Source organism: Dermacentor variabilis, chromosome 5, assembly GCF_050947875.1.
Source record: "Dermacentor variabilis isolate Ectoservices chromosome 5, ASM5094787v1, whole genome shotgun sequence".
Taxonomy (NCBI): domain Eukaryota; kingdom Metazoa; phylum Arthropoda; class Arachnida; order Ixodida; family Ixodidae; genus Dermacentor; species Dermacentor variabilis.
In genome coordinates, this window is record NC_134572.1 from 10,520,103 (window position 1) to 10,536,779 (window position 16,677).

The following is a 16,677-nucleotide window of genomic DNA, read 5'->3' on the forward strand; positions in this document are numbered from 1 at the left end:
CGTGCGTTGCGAGCATTCTGTCGTAGCGCCGAACGTGTCTTGTATTCCGGTAACCACAGGCAAGCTGGTCATTTCGGCAAATGACTGTAGGCATAAACTCAAGCTGATGAAGGAACTTTAGCGTAGACGTACGTGAGCGGCCTGATCGGTCAGCACGGACCATACACTTGTTGGTGCAGCGTTTAACCAGCCAAACAAAGCGCTAATATTGCTCTAACCAAGTGTAAAACATTTTAAACATTTATAAAAACAGCGTGTTCATGATTACACTCCTGCGAAAAATACACACCAGCAGCAAAGAAGAGTACACTTCGTTGCTGCTACTGTGTATGGTTGAGCTCTGTGCCACCAGGTGGCTGCACCGTGCAGACCATTCGCATTTGCCCTTCTGCTCATCTCATGGCTCATCCCGTTACGGCAAAGTCAAGCGGCCTGACTCTGTCCCCTTGCGCTTGCGTTTTCCCTAATACCGGACTCGGGAAACGCTATTGCGTTAGTAATCTTCCGGTGTAAAGTGACGGCCACAAACGCGCAAATCCTGGCGCCGATCGGATAGCGGCAGTCCGATGCGCAGCAGCCAGTTCGCTCGTGCGCTGCCTTGCAGAGGGTCATGATGTCGCAGCTTGACATATTGCCAGTCGCTACGTTTGCAGTCCACAAGGCAACAAAGTCGAATCATAGTGCTCGCGAAAAGACTGAGACCGACTCTGACCGCGGAGCTCTCTTCAAAATGGAGTACGTTGTAACACAAGCAGACGACACATGCTGTGTGCCGGAAGTGCTTAAGTGTACTGAAAAATTATTCTTGTGCATTCTCTTTATGTTACTTTCTTTTCATAAAAACAAATTAACTAGCATTCCAACTATTAAGAAGATCATTTGTTTACCATAAAGTTGGAAAAATTATCGATCACGCGCCCTTGTCAGCCAATCGGATAGCTCGCCCCACTGACGTCGCATGGGTGATTTCGGTCATATGGGTAGGGGCGGCTTAAAATTCCGCCGAGCAGTGCGCTGCGATCGGCAGCGATATGCATATTTAAAACCTTATAATAAATTACACGCTTTACGCGGAGCACTTAGATGTGTCAATTAATGATCAGAAGGACCTACTCTAACGACCCAATACGTTTGTAGAAAATCGTCAAAATCGTTTCAGGGTCCCTTTAACATCTGCTCCCTAGATAACTGTTCTTTATTGTATTATGATTGGCAAGCAAACTTAACCGTTTCACTGCAGCTATCGCCACCTCAACGCTTAATGTCATGAAGTATGCGCGTGTAGCAGCGATCAAAATATAATGGCATTAAGAAACTTAAGGTCTTAAACTTTTAATGGCATTAACCTCGCCCGTTTGGCATAGGTATTAAACTCTACATCTTACTGTCAAATTTCCATTCTGAATGAGAAAGGAAATACCAGAATCATGCCTTATCCCTAAGTTCAAGACATTGCGAGCAATAGACATAAACGTTTCAAAGGGAGCTTTAGAATCTCTTCGCTATGCTAAACTTGAAGCTATAGGCAACAACACGTAGTTTGGTTGCTTACTGCTTTTTTGTCTTTTTTTTATTTATTTATTCCATTTAAGTATTTTCTTTTAATATTCTTTTCTTTTTTCTTTTCTTATTTTTTTCACGAGCACCGGTCTCTGTCGCTCCTTCTATTATCTCTTTTAGAGATGCGATAGCACACTGCCACCAGCGAAACAGGTAATAGGGGCTGCTGTGCACGCCGTTGACACGCCGGCTGACAGATAGCCATGTCGCTGGCCTAGTGCATAGCACTCCTTTATTCTCAATTTGACACCCTCGCCACTAACACCCTTAACTCGTTGCCACACCCATCCGCTTTACACCCTCTATATACCCACCTATATATATATATATATATATATATAACCCCACCTCTATATACTGTGGCGAGGAAAGCATATGTCTCCTTGAAGGAGACAAGTCTACTTTTTGAAACAATGGCTCCTGCTTTCACCTTGTTCTTGTTTTGCTGTGAAAGATGTAATTTCCAGAAACAAACCTGGCAGCGCAGTTTGGAATGTGTTCAAGTTGTCTGTAAGATAAGAGGTTTGAGGGTCCCAAGCCGCACAAGCGTACTCGAATATCATGCGAACATTTGGGTTGTAAAGCTGCTCTTTTCACTTTTGGAGGCTTCATGAAAATTACATGTAAATGAGGTCTTCATACTTTGAATTTGCATACCATGGCACATACATACAACTCGCTCTCAGCCAGAAAGCAGCCAGTACACTTAAAATAAATAAGTAGAAATGAAGAAATACAAGCCAAAATAAGATTTGTTACATTGCATAACATGGTTGCCTGAGAGCACATGCCTGCGCCAGATTTCTTTATGCCAAAGACGGCAGGAACAAAATGGGCAAATTTATAGCGCTTCATTAACCACTTTACGAAAGCGTCACATAGATTCCAATAAGTGCGTTGGATCTGCATAATTTCTTTTGTTGCAAGAGTATATATTAGAAACCGTAAAACAGGAGGGGAGCAGCCAATGATAAATGGTCTGACAGATCTAGCAAGGACACAGAAATGCTCCCAATGCATGTAATAATGTACTTCAAGAAATACTTGCGAGATAAGGTAAAGAAGGCATCACACCTCCTGCAAAGCATGCACATGTGCACTACTTTTCATATTTTTTTGCCTTTGTTTTTAATAAAGTTCAAGGAATGAAGTAATAAAGGAATTGCCAAACCCACCTCTATTTGTTGTTTTTGGTAATGTGGTTTCCTTATGTAATATTGATATTGGATGAGTCTTTGCAGAGCTCTACTTGTCACATTTGTGAGCAGCTCTCTTTGCAGTTCCATGTTCCTGTGAGCAATTCCGCCTATTTGATAACAATTTGTGTCCAAAACGACATCGTAGCTTCTGTTAATCATTCGTAAAGGTTACCCGAAAAATCCCTAACTTTGGGCTAACAAACGAAACTCCAGATTTCTCTCTGGTTGACCTCTTTGAAAAAACAACCCATTTTCACCACCTGAATTTCAAAACAATTAAACCTGGGAATGAAGGACCGTATTTATACATTGTATATGTCTATTTGTACCGCACCACCTGCCAATTGCCTAGCCTTGCGCACAAGTAGTATTGCTTGTTCATGCTGGATAGGTATCTACATAACTGATATAAATGTATGTAATAAAGATTATTATTATAAGCAGTCTGCTCTTATTATGCCAGGCAACTCTGTTTTATGTCCTAAAGAAAATGTTTGGGCCAAGGTTGCATTTAATAGTATATTGCCAGTGTAGCTTGTTGTTTTATGTGACAAAATGATCTCAATCCTCACCTTTGCATGTTGGCTGCGATATCGAAGAACTTAAGAAAGCAAAAACCTTAAAGGTGTACTAAAGAGAAAAATAAGTTGAGCCTCTTCAATACCAAGAAAGGCACTCTTCTCATGAGAAGGGTCTTGACAAGCCACTGAAGTTGCAAAAACACAAGATGTGTAGCAACACCACCTTGAAATTTATTTACTAGCTTGCTGTGACATCATTAATATTGGTGTCTTCTGCTCAGGCCTAGTTAATATTTTTATCAGCAAAAGTTGACTACATTGTATTCTAAGATAGTCAAAGATGAAACTTAAGCAAGTTTCAAGACATATACTGAGCCACAACAGCCAGAATATGAAAAAAGACTAAAATACTTTGAAATACATGATGTCATACCAACATAACAGCACTGGTGTTTCAGTGAAAAATCTTTAAAATAGAACTTTGAGATTTATTTTCTTTTCTAACACTGAATCTCTTACTGCAAAATTAATGAAAATAAAATTTTGAAAGAGTACTCTATCAGTCTAAACTGATCTAGTGTTTCCTTTTAATGTTGTACTCTCTTTCGTCTTTCCTCGTTTCCTGCCCCTGAAATGCGTCTCTGTGATTCTCTTGTTGGAAGATTCAGCTCTGTGGTTGCCCTTGCAGCTTCACAGCATACCGTCAGCAGGCAGAGGCGGAGGCGTTGCGGGCTGCTGCAGCAGCAGCTGCAGTTCCCCAGATTCCTCCAGTGCCACAAGCATCAATGCGCAATGTCCGCCTGGCACAGCAGATGGCCAACCGGCCCAGCGTGCTTGCTGCCCTGCGCCTCCGGAAGGTATGTGCACCATTCCTTCAGATAGTGATGATCGGCTCCCTCTTAGCAGGGCCTGCTAAATGGCATGTCTTCATGTGAATACATACCACTATAAATACTCAATACTAGGAAACACACGACTTCCAAGTGAGTCAGCTGTGCATATGTCCTGGCAGTCAGCATACACAGAATCACCAGATACCGTTGTCACAACAGTTTTCACGTCTACACGAACATTGCTGGTAACTCGTCTGACGAAGCAGTTCAAAACAATCGCAAGCCATTGGCCACTTGGCAACACACTAGACCAGCTGCACCAACTCCCGCAGTTGCCTGTGCGTTGTGCACATGGCATGCTGTGTGTTGGTCAGAGGTTGTGTACTATAGCCGAAATGAAATGCGGACACCACAGCATGTGAGTTGCAATACTTAAACGAGACGTGGTTCAGTACGTACATGCTGAGCTGTCTAACTGCGGATGCAATAAACTGCTGCTTATCCTGGGATAGGATTTTATAACAGTCCATTTAATTCTAATGTGTTTGACCCTTTGTAACTGACTGAAGAAGCCATGCCACCATTATCGCTGTGGTTGGGCACTCAGCGTGGCAGATCTGAATGGAAAATAATACCAAATATGACCTTTCCTCACGCTGTCAACAATCACTCAACTTATAAAGATTTCACAAATGTGCTATTAGAGTGTTGCTAACCTCCGATTTCAAGCTCTGCCAGTTACTGGACACCAGCGTAACTGCTTTCCTGTTGTTTAGAGGTGTCTTCTTGCTTACAGAGACAACCTTTGTACCTAATCAAACAATTGCAGTGCTTTGCCGGCACACTCCCAAAATACTTTATTTATTTGATTATAAGGCAGTCACCAATACAAAGAGAGGGTGCAGTTGGGAGACTAAAAAAAATGAAATAAATATGCACACTAATTTAAGGCAATATAGTAGCTGATAGAATGTTCATACTCGGCAGAGATTGCCTGAAAAATTAATGATGGTCCTAAGGATAGATTCACCAGGGGGGAAAAATGTCGATTCCGCAAGCAGCCAATCTTGTGAATGCAGCACTCAAGTCCAGTAATTAGATGGATGAATGAATAGATGCTGTTAGCATCCCCATTGGAATGGGGCAGTGGGTTGCACCACCAAGCTTTCGTTAGTTTATTGCCTAATGTTCTTCCTATCTAAAAAAAAGAAGTGTGAAGAATTCTCATCACCAAACTTTCTGAACCCCTATTGGGAACTTTGTTTTTGTACGCCTCCATTGTTTGTTGTTTCGCTACTTTTCCTCTGCCAGTCTTCCACTCGCCTCTTAATATAGTCTAGTGTGAACATGTTTGCTTTCCCCCTGCACTAGCTGAACCCAAGGGATTCAAGGAGGCCAGAGGTGCCTAAATCGACCGCTGGGCAGATATCTTCACATTCTAATAAAACATGCTCCATCGTTTCCCTCAGCAAGCATACGCTTTTTCTTCCTTGTATCTCGCTTTATAAGTGCGTGTTCTAAGGCATTCTGATACTCGTTTCAAAAAGCAAAGAGCTTCCTTTTGAGTTACCATAAATTGTTTCATTCCTGATTTTGTTTTTTGCTCTTAAGTAGTTACTCGTGGCAGGTTTCTTTTCCATTGCCGCCACCCATGATATTATTTCAGCCTCAGTGACTTTCCACTTGACGTTCTTTGTTGCCATGTCGCCCACCGTACCAGTCGCATACTAGCTGGTAAGCTTCCTAGTTTTCTTCTTCCACTGTAAATTAATGTCCTTCCTGTACAAATATCTGAACACTCTCCCAGCCCATTTACATTCTTTCATATTCCTCAATCGTTCTTCATAATCAATTTTACGCTTAGCTTCCCTTACTTCAAAACTCGTCCAGCCCATATCACCTTGCACTGTTTCATTTGTAATCTTCCCGTGAGTGCCCAATGCGAGGCGTGCCACTGACCTTTGGTTGCCATCAAGTCCTGATTGTATCCCTGACTTCAAGCAAACAGCCGCATTTCCAAACATGAGTTCTTAAACCATTGCACATTTCCACATACCCCGGAGAACCTTGTACCTATTAAATCCCCATAGTGCTCTGTTTCATTATCGCTGCATTTCTCTTCCCCTTTTCTCATTTCTCTTACCACCTAACCTAGAGCGGAGGTCCCAACACAGTCTATGGGACCTGCTTTTATGTTTCATATCTATCAACACATGTAACCACTTTGAAGCAATAAACTTCGAAACTCTGAAACTTTGCTGTTATTGTTTCAGAGCGAAAGCTCTACTCCTTGAGGTACAACTCCCAAGATCAATCTCTGCGTGCCGTGTGTTTGACCTTCAGCCGTCGGCACACAAGTGTGAAAGTTTGACATCACATTGCGTGATCTGCAGCGGAGAGGCGTCACAGCTGCGCTCGCTCAAGCCTCGCCGCTGTGTACCACGTGACTAGGCGAGGGTTTAAAGGGCTAAATAGAGTCCAACATAGCGTGAGCACACATTACATCACGTTGGCGAGAACAATAGTGTTTATAAAAGTATGATGGGTGGTTCAACGCACTGGCGCTGCCAACATGCTCCAACGCGCTCATCATCGATTGACGCTTACCCACACTCCGATAACGTCAGAGTATAAACGCCGCCGGGAACTCGCTTGAGAAAGGGCTCATTGTTAATGTGCCGATCTTGCTGTGAGGGAGCGCGAAGCTGAGGCGTTATGACAACGAAAAGTCACGGTTCCTGAACTTCACTTGCACCCCTTTCCACAGTAGTAGAAGCACAGTCAAGTTTCCTGCTGCTTTCAACAGGGCTTCCTTACTTTTTGGTCCTAGTTCATTCATCAGCCTAACGGGAACCTTGTCTAACCCTGTGGCTATGCGCTTAGGAATTTTCTCTTCGGCTTTCTTCCAGTTGAAATTTATCAGCACGAGGTCCTTTTTCATCTGGTTGTCTTTGGTGTACTCTTTTTTCTCAAATACAATTTCTTCATTTCCATGGAAAGATTCGGCTGTTATTTTTCGGATGTAATTTAATGCCATGTCCCCTTTCATTTTGTTTCTATCTCCATCTAGGATATGTTCTATTGTTCCAGCCTTCCTACTTAATAAGTTTATGTGGTTTCAAAACATTCTAGATGTGGCCATCTTTTTCTCACATATTTCTGACAACCAGCGTTCACTTTCACCTTTCATCTTTGCTTGAACCAGTATTTGAACCATAGAATTTTTCTCCTGGTACATTTCCCATTTTCTGGCTACTTCATCCTGTAGCAACTGCACTTTATTTGCCTGCCTGTGCTCTCGGGATGCTTTCTGTCATTCGGTGATCGCTTCTCGTATCTCCCTGTACATTATATAGAAACACTGCCAAACAGTGTCTCTAGTGGCCACCCTTGCAGACATGCACGTTTTTTATGGTAAAGCATCATTTTTGTGAATAACTAATCATAGAGGCCATCTTTCAGGAATGTCCTTAGAAAATAGGTTCTGCGGGCCTAGCCTGACATCTCGTGTAAGCAGTACCATTATGTACGACCAGAAACTTGTTCCAAATTGCATGCAAAGTTTGGGTTATGGGAGTCTGTGGAAATGTTGAAATATTGGAGGTTGTTTTGGGCAGTAAAAAGTGATTTGCAATGAGACTATTGCATTGACTTACATATTCATGGGAATCTATCGACCTCAGTGACTCAGTGCTCAGTGACTCAGTGGTAAGAAAGTCTTTTCAGAATTGCAGTTTTCAGCACAAGATCGTGTAATTCATCATGCTAGATATATAAGCCAGGCTTTACCTGCAGTAGTGTATCAAAGCAATGGAAGAGCGCTCTGAATGACTGCTGATAAAAATGATTGATACCGCAAGTGCGAGATGGCAGGTCTTTAATTTTTTTATCACTTCATCACTGCTTAGTTTAGCAGTTTTCCGCCAGATAATGTATTATGATATGCGGGTCATTTAGTTACAGTTCTTTTGTTTCTATCTGCACCAAGCTTTTCGCACAAAAAATAGCTGGCTTGTTTCGTGAACTTCAAACGGGCTTCCAAACTTCTTTTGCCTTTTAGATAAAAATTACTTCAGACAATAAACATGTTTTTGAAAGTTTGTTTCTTTCTTAAAACCAAGATTTCACAAGATGTTACTAAGAAGTATCTTTTGCCTCGGTAGCTATGTCATGGGAAAGGCATGTTTGTGTGACTCTTATGCTGCTTCAGATGTACCAAAAAAAGAAAGTCATCCAGTGTGCACAATTAAAATACACAAAAGTAGAAAAGCGCCAGCAGCTGTAATTTTAGTATTTTTTCAAAGGAATATAGTTGAAGTTATCTGATAGAGTTCATTTGCGTTATATTGAAGCAGGATTTTTGCCTAACTAGTGTGGGTGCAAATGAAGGTCGTCTGAATCATTGCACAAGTTTATGTCCACTTAGTACGGACTGGCACCTCAAAACCTAAAAATTCCCAGTTGTAGCAATTTTGGCCCGTTTTAACACATAGTAAAGGACTAGCCCATGTATGTGAGAAGAATACAAGGATTCTCTATGGCTCTCTGTCATTCCTTGTATTCTTCTCATGCACTCGTGCTAGTCAAAATCCTAAAAATTCTATCTTCAATATGCAGTACACGTGCCTTATCATTTGAACTATTCTCATATAGCCTCGCGAAATTTCGGAAATACTAAAGGTTTTCATATCTTTGTACCATGGCGAATGCAGGTGAGTATTGAAAATTCTGGGAAAAGACACAGGAGCATGTTAATGTAGCCTGTCATGTAACAGACAGACAGACAATGAACTTTTATTCAAGCCTGTCATGTAAAAAGAGAGAATTATTCCAACCACAGATCCTTTCTTGAGTTATGCTCGCAAAGTTGTGCAAGACCGTGTCCTCGGCTACAATCACCACAGTTGCTATAGCGTTCTGCTGTTCAGTTCTTGACTCGCTCTATTGAGTCAGGTCACAGCACCCTGATACAATTACTGGGGCAATTCTTCCTTAATTCTGTAAGAAATATTCTTCAATCCTTACTTTAACACGTTTGAACAATTGAAGAAACATGAAAAAAGGATGTTAGGGTTTGCTAGAAATATTTTATTAGAATTGCTTACATCCCATATTGGTACAGTGAAAGCTCGTTAATTCAAACTTCAATAATTCTAATTTATGGATCATTCGAACTGTACGATTTGGTCCGGCCAAGCTCCACAGAAATCTATGTATAAAAAAGCCTGTTAATTCGAATGCAAGAAGATTCCGCCATGGATAATACGAACTACCCTCGCCTGGCACACGGCCAGAGAAACGCGTCTACTGCCTACACAAGGCTGCGTCGCCTCCGGAGCGAAGAGAATGGCGAGAGAAGGCAAAATCGGAAAAAATCTAACCGGCGCGGGTTCAGCCAGAAGACAGCGGCGGCTGCCACCTCTCTGTTCTACGTAACCTCCGAGACTTCTTGCCCGTTGCGAATCTCGAAGGCTTTGCAAATCTTGTGCAGCTGCTAATGTTGCGCGGCAGAGGGCGCGGCAAGCACCAAAACACAGCGAATCAAATGCGTCGCAGCTGTGCTTGCAATCAAAAACCAACGAATCGGGGCCTTCGCCACTTTCACATGTTCAGCGTCTTTGTCTCGGCAGTCTTCATTGGTTCTGCACATCTGTTTTCAGCTTAGGAGGTATTGGCCGTCGCGATTTTTTGTGATGGTGTTAAGCGTCGGCTAACGTTCGTTTCAATGGACATTGGTGGTGTGGCACAGTCGGACCCAGAGCTTCGACTTGACGATGGCGTGTGCCCACGGCACACGCCATCACTTTCTGACATGCCCTACTGCTTCCAAATCGCAGTGTACTGTTGTTCTCCTTCAGTTTTGTTAGTTCGAACTTAATTCGAACTGAAGCGGCTCCCCTTTTGCGGTTCGAATTAACAAGCTTTTACTGTACTTTCGCCTTGTCATGATCATGCCAATGCACACTGAGCACTATTTATCATTTTCTCCACTGTCTGTAAATAAAACTGAATGGTGTTATTCATCGTGCATGAGTAGCACAATGGCAGCTGCGCCTTTCACATGGTCCCATTAAGCCACACATTCCCTCTTCTACCATAATGCTGCAAGACATGTCAATTACACCCTTGAATTTCGCCCTTTCAATTTCCCAGAAAGCTTGGGGCGGTACACCAGGCAAGCAGGCCAAGTTTTGAAGTAGTCCCAACATATGAGTAAAACTTCATAGGCAATTTCATTATCCTTTATTTGTCAACAAGGCGAAAATAAGTGAAATTCGAAATTATAATGTGAGAAAGACTGAGGAAGCTGTAAAAAATGGTCGCCACCTGAATTCAGTGAGAAGGAAACCTGGCATAGGACAAACCAACATGTATGCATTAAAAGATAAGCAGGGTAATATCATCAGCAATCTTAAAGGTATAATAAATGCAGTAGAAGAATTCTATACTGACCTGTACAGTACCCAGAGGACTCAGGAGAGCTCCATTCGGAACGATAATGAACAGGATACAGAAACTCCTCCTATATCTAGAGATGAGGTCAGAAGGGCCTTGCAAGACATGAAATGGGGAAAAGCGACAGTAGAAGATGGAATAACAGTAGATTTAATCAAAGATGGACGAGACGTAATGCTTGAAAAACTGGCAGCTCTATACACGAAGTGTCGATCAACTGCAAGGGTCCCAGAAAACTGGAAGAATACAAACGTTATACTAATCCACTAAAAGGGAGACGTTAAAGAATTGAAAAGTTATAGGCCTATAAGCTTATTCCCAGTATTATATGAAATATTTACCAAAATAATCTCCAATAGAATAAATGCAACACTGGACTTTAGTCAGCCAAGGGAACAGGCGGACTTCAGGAAGGGATTCTCTACAGTGGATCACATCCATGTCATTAATCAGGTTATCGAGAAATCTAATACATAGATTCATAGCTTACGAAAAAGCATTTGATTCAGTAGAGATACGAGCAGTCATAAGAGGCATTGCGTAATCAAGGAGTACCAGACCACTTACGTAAATACCTTGGAAAATATCTACAGAGATTCCACAGCCACCTTAATTCTACACAAGAAATGTAAGAAGACCCCTATAAAGTAAGGCGTCAGACTAGGAGACACAACTCTAGGCTATTCACTGCGTGCTTGGAAGAAGTATCCAAGCTATTAAACTGGGAAGGTTTAGGAGTAAGGATCGACAGCAAATACCTCAGCAACCTTCGGTTTATGATGACATTGTTCTATTCAGCAACACTGCGGACGAGTTACAACAAATGATTGAGGACCCTAACAGGGAGAGTGTAAGAGTGGGGCTGAAGATTAATATGCAAAAGACAAAGATAATGATAAATAACCGAACAATGGAACAAGAGTTCAAGATCACAAGTCAGCCTCTAGAGTCGGTGAAACAGTATGTATACTTAGGTCAACTTATCATAGGGAACCTTGACCATGAGAAGGAAATTCACAGAAGAATAAAAATGGGTTGGATCGCATACGACAGACATTGTGAGCTCCTGACTGGGAGCTTACTGTTACCTTTGAAAAGGAAAGTATACAATCAGTGCATTTTACCGGTGCTGACATATGGGGCACAGACTTGGAGACTGACAAAGAAACTCGAGAAGAAATTAAGGACTGTGCAAAGAGCAATGGAACAAAGAATGCTAGGCATAACTTTAAGAGACAGAAAGAGAGCGGTTTGGATCAGAGAGCAAACGGGTATAGACGACGTTCTAATTGACATGAAGAGGGAAAAATGGCGCTGGGCAGGTCATGTAATGTGTAGAGTAGATAACCGTTGGACCATTAGGGTGTCAGAATGGGTACCAAGAGAAGAGAAACACAGTAGAGGGTGACAGAAGACTTAGGTGGTGCGACGAAATTAGGAAATTTGCAGGTGCTAGTTGGAATCGGCTGGTGCAGGACAGAGGTAATTGGAGATCGCAGGGAGAGGTCTTCGTCCTGTAGTGGACATAAAATAGGCTGATGATGATGGTAATGATGCTGATATTTGTTCACATATGCATTATACAATGGAACCCACTTATAACGATACCGGTTTTAACAATATATCGGTTATAATAAAGAGAAGGTGTCGCACCATCAATCTTTGTATGCTTTCTATGGTGAAATAACCTGTTTACTACAATGCCGCCATGCTGCATTATCAGTTAAAACTATGATGTGTGGCTGCTGGGTGTCCGTGCCGAAAGGTAATGGAATGTGAAATCCTTGGAAAGAAAAAGAGAAATTTGAGCCGCTTCACCCTCGCCTGCTGCCCCAATGACCACCGCACATTCATACAACACAACTTGTTTTTCATCCTTCTCCACATCGCCAGCATCGCACAGTTCTCTCCTGTTGCCCTTCCACCCTTCTGAACACGAATGGGCTGTGCCCATAGCTCTGTGCTGCGCCACTCTCCGAAACACGAATGAACCACGCCAACTGTGCTGACAGCGCTGCTTCCAGATTGCTTGTTGGCCCCTCATTCTCATCGGGTTAAGCCGCTCTTGCTCGACCTTGTTGGTTGCGTCGAAGTTGTTCCTGACCACGTGGTTTCTCTGCCTCGTATGACTTGCTGCCAGAACGGAGATGGCTGGTCCGCCCGCTGATTATCGGTAATGCACGACGTTGCCAGTAAAAAGAAAGCTTACTGCTATAGATTTGGAAGTGAAGTGCAGTATGTATCGTGAAGAGCTACAAAGACAGTAAAAAGTGTGACTTGGTGACAATCGTCCATTGGCACAGAATATCGACAAAGAAAATTGCTTGGTAGACAATGGGCACAAACGCGTTCGATAAGGTGCCTATAAAGAGGTGAAAGAGGCTGCCTACGAGTGGTGTCTCAGTGCCTGTGCCATGAACTCTCCCATCAACGGGTCAAGTCTGGCCACAAAGGCGAACCAGTTCGCCTTACTCATCAACAATGGGGAATTCCAGTCAAGTGGCATCTGGTTACAGCGCTTCAAAGAGGACAGCATTGTTTACAAAGCCAACACTGGTGAAAGAGCTTTTCTTGACATGGAGGCGAAGCAGAAATGGGTGGAAGAAATGCTGCCCCGCATCTTCAGCAACTATGTTGGCACTTACGTATATATAATGGCAGCGAAAGAGGACTGTTCTTACAGATATTGCTATCCAAGATGCATGCACTCAAAGGAGACGCATGCAAGGGCGGCAAAAACAGCAAGCTGCACCTCATCATGTTTTTGTGTGCCAACATGGACAGGAGTGACCAGTACCTGGCATTTGTCATTGGGAAGTTAAAAAATCCCCGCTGCTTCTGCGAGGATACCAGTACGCTACCATCACAACTGCAATGCATGGATAACACAAAGCTTTTTCATGAGTGGCTCTTGTAGTTCAATCAACGTATTGAGCGATCTAAGAGGAAGGTGATGCTTATCCTAGATAATTGTAGTGCCCACCACTCCATGCCTAAACTCTCAAGCGTGGAAGTTGTTTTCCTGCCGGTGAACACGACGGCAGGCTTGCAGCCCATGGATGCTGGCGTGATCACCAATTTTGAGGTCGTGTATCATCGCCCCGTCCTGAACAAGTTAGCCTTGTTGGTAGACATGGCCACACGGACATGCAGGGAGCAACCATACTTGATGATCAATCTATTTATCACCATGCAGTTTATCTTTGGTGCGTGGTCCAAAGTAAGCACTTCTACGGTGCAGAGCTGCTTTAGGAAAGCGTGCTTTGTCCGAGACAGCCGTGACTTATATGAAGCCTGTGAAGCTCGCACTGACGAAGTGATGCCTGAACTTTGGTCCCCAGTTGCTGAGGAAGCTTCAGGACCTGGAAGAGTTTCTACTTGCGGACGACACATTAGAAACATCAGAACTTCTAACCCATGAGGCGATTGTCGCGAACATGTTTGTATTGTATAGTGACAGCAACAGTAACAGTGACGACAGCAGTGACGACACAATAGGGCAGGTTGCCTCAATGTTGTCATTGCAGGAGGCCCTGCAGATGATTCAGTATATCTAGGGCTTCTTTATTGCGAGGGATTTTCCGCTGCACTATGTAGAGCACCTCTATGTCTTGGAGAAGGATGTCTGCAAGCTTCGCATAAAGCAAGCAAAGCTAAATGACACGGGTTTTCTCATGCAAGCCAGTGAGAAGTTCGTGGCAACATGCTTGTGGCAATTTCAAGCTTGCGTTTCTTCTGAATTTCTCAAGTTGAATGGCTGCTGCGGCAACCTTCTTGCATTTTTGAAAAGGCCCTTTTTGGGGCCTCTAAAGCAATGATGCAGCGGAGCTCGCATGTCACTTGCCACCCGTGACCCCTCTTTGCAGTTATGGCAGCGCCATTCTTGAGCGCCGACAGCTGCTGCATGGTACACGCGATTGGAGTGCGCAGGAAGCAGAGTTAAACCGTTAAACGAGTCAACACAATCAGCAGCCAGATGGAGGTAGGTGCGGAAGAGAAGAACTGGCCTTCCCGCCATTATAGTTTTCTCACAACAGCTCTACCATCCCCTGATTTTGCTTTTTTCATGCAACCCCTTTATAACAATTACAGGTTGTGACAGTGGAATTTTCATGGCACTTGAATGTTGTTATAAGTGGGTTCAACTGTACCTCATTTATACTAATAATGATGTATTACGCAAAAATTGAGTTGTTATGCTTAATACATCATGTTTGCAATTGTTGTCCAGAAAATTTGCCAGGTTTAGGCGCTGCATGACATTGGCTGGAAGGCCACTCAATAAAAAAAACTTATGTGTGGAATAAAAAATAAACAGGTCCTCTATGATGCAGTTACCAAAAAAGTTTATGTGGCTGAGGTCCTGCAAATAAGTTTAATTTCAATGCAGCTATGCCCGCAGCCAGTAAAACTATGCGAAACTTGTTTGCTCTAGACCAGGACATGCGGTAAATCTGTATACCACGCTGCATGCCTAGGGTGCTGAAATATAAAGATTTCCTCAGATTTTAGTGTCCCTAAGCTTTTGACGCTGTCTATGCGTTCTGAAGGTGGTAGACCGATTTTTGATTGATACATAATGTCAAGTACTGAGCTCTTGATGATGGAATATTCTAGCGTAGAATGGTATAACTTACGGAAGATCAGGTATCTTCACAACGCAAATCTAGTGATAGAAGCTCGGCATACTTTTTGTGCAGTAACACTGGTGATCAATGAATAGTCATAGTAAAGTAATCCTATTGTGCCACTCTGAACAGACTCGAGTGTACTGTATTGGCTCTATTTCACCGAAGATTCTATAATTCCATGCTGCATATTCACATTCCAATTTTGGCCTCTCTTATGTCTATAGTTTTTTTTAGCAATCAAACAAGGTAGGTGGTTGTTTCTTGGGATGTAGCTGAGGCCACGATCGCTGTGATTAGTAATGCTGTCTATGTGAGTAGGGCGACAGGGATTCCATTTTATGGGTTACTTCAATGTACGTATGTGAAATCACGGTGGAAGTTACAGAGCTCCCTATTGTATATATTAAAGTGATCTGCATTTGTTTCCGAAAGAAGTTATAAGTTTAATAATATTACTGTATTGCTTATTAGCCCACTGTTAAGCTATTGGGAAAAAAGCTGTGCGTGAAGTTCTCTTGTGTGTTAAATTGGACGGTTTTCATCTCTTCCAAGGAAAGTGATTGTATAAATCCATCATTTTCAGACAAAGTTCATTTCACATGGGTACCACCTCTGGACTTTTTAAGTTTTTAAAAGTTTTTTTAAAGTTTGCCCCGATGGCGTAAATGTCGCGGAACAAAAACAAATAGCATTTCTAAAGAAAGAACGACCAGAGGTTCACGGCAAGAGCTATCTGTGATAAAGAGCAACAGCTCGTCATTGAAAGGTGACTTGTCACTCCCCAGTTTTTTCTCTGGGACACGACTAACCCCACAGTAGGGTAACCCTGACCTTGACATGAAACTTGCAGCCTTTCACTGGCCAGCCTAGCATGTTATTTGTGTATATTTCTGCCACAGAGCATTGCAAAGCTAAAAGAGCGAAAGTTTTTGTAATCACTTCAGTGGCTGCATGGAAAGCACAGATTGTCAATCCTTCTTCAGCATGCACACTCTGAACCAAGAAACATATTTACAATAGAGGGGCTCCTATATTACTCATGGCAGGAAATTGATCCCCAAGTTACACCTGGTTATCCTGATGTGTAGATGAGCCACACTGTGCGACCTGTATTGCGTATTATGACATATATTATAGTTTGTTCGGTGTAAAAAAATTTATCTAAATTCTGGGGTTTTATGTGCCAAAACCACAATATAGTTATGAGGCACGCTGTAGTGAGGGACTCCGATTAATTTTGACTGCCTAGGGTTCTTCAGCGTGCACTCAATTCATGATACACGGGCGTTTTTGTATTTTGGCCTCATTGAAATGCTGTCACTACGACCAGGATTTGATCCCACACCCTCATGCTGGGATCAAATGCGTGTATACATAAAGTTTGGAAATCGAGGTCAGAGTCAAATCAACTGTCATATCACAAGCAACCTGAAATTTAACTTCATCATACTGGTAAGGCAAACTCAATGCTTGCAAT

The 16,677-nt window shown here is 42.7% G+C and overlaps 1 protein-coding gene across 3 annotated transcripts in view; it reads left to right on the forward strand.

Annotated features, from left to right (window-relative positions):
* LOC142582237 (uncharacterized) overlaps window positions 1-16,677 on the forward strand; it is an 81,259-nt gene that overhangs the window by 37,734 nt on the left and 26,848 nt on the right. For all 3 annotated transcript variants that reach the window (XM_075691698.1, XM_075691696.1, XM_075691697.1), the window contains one exon: window positions 3,969-4,137. In XM_075691698.1, coding sequence (XP_075547813.1) covers window positions 3,969-4,137 — 169 coding nt within the window. The remainder of the gene's footprint in view (window positions 1-3,968; window positions 4,138-16,677) is intronic.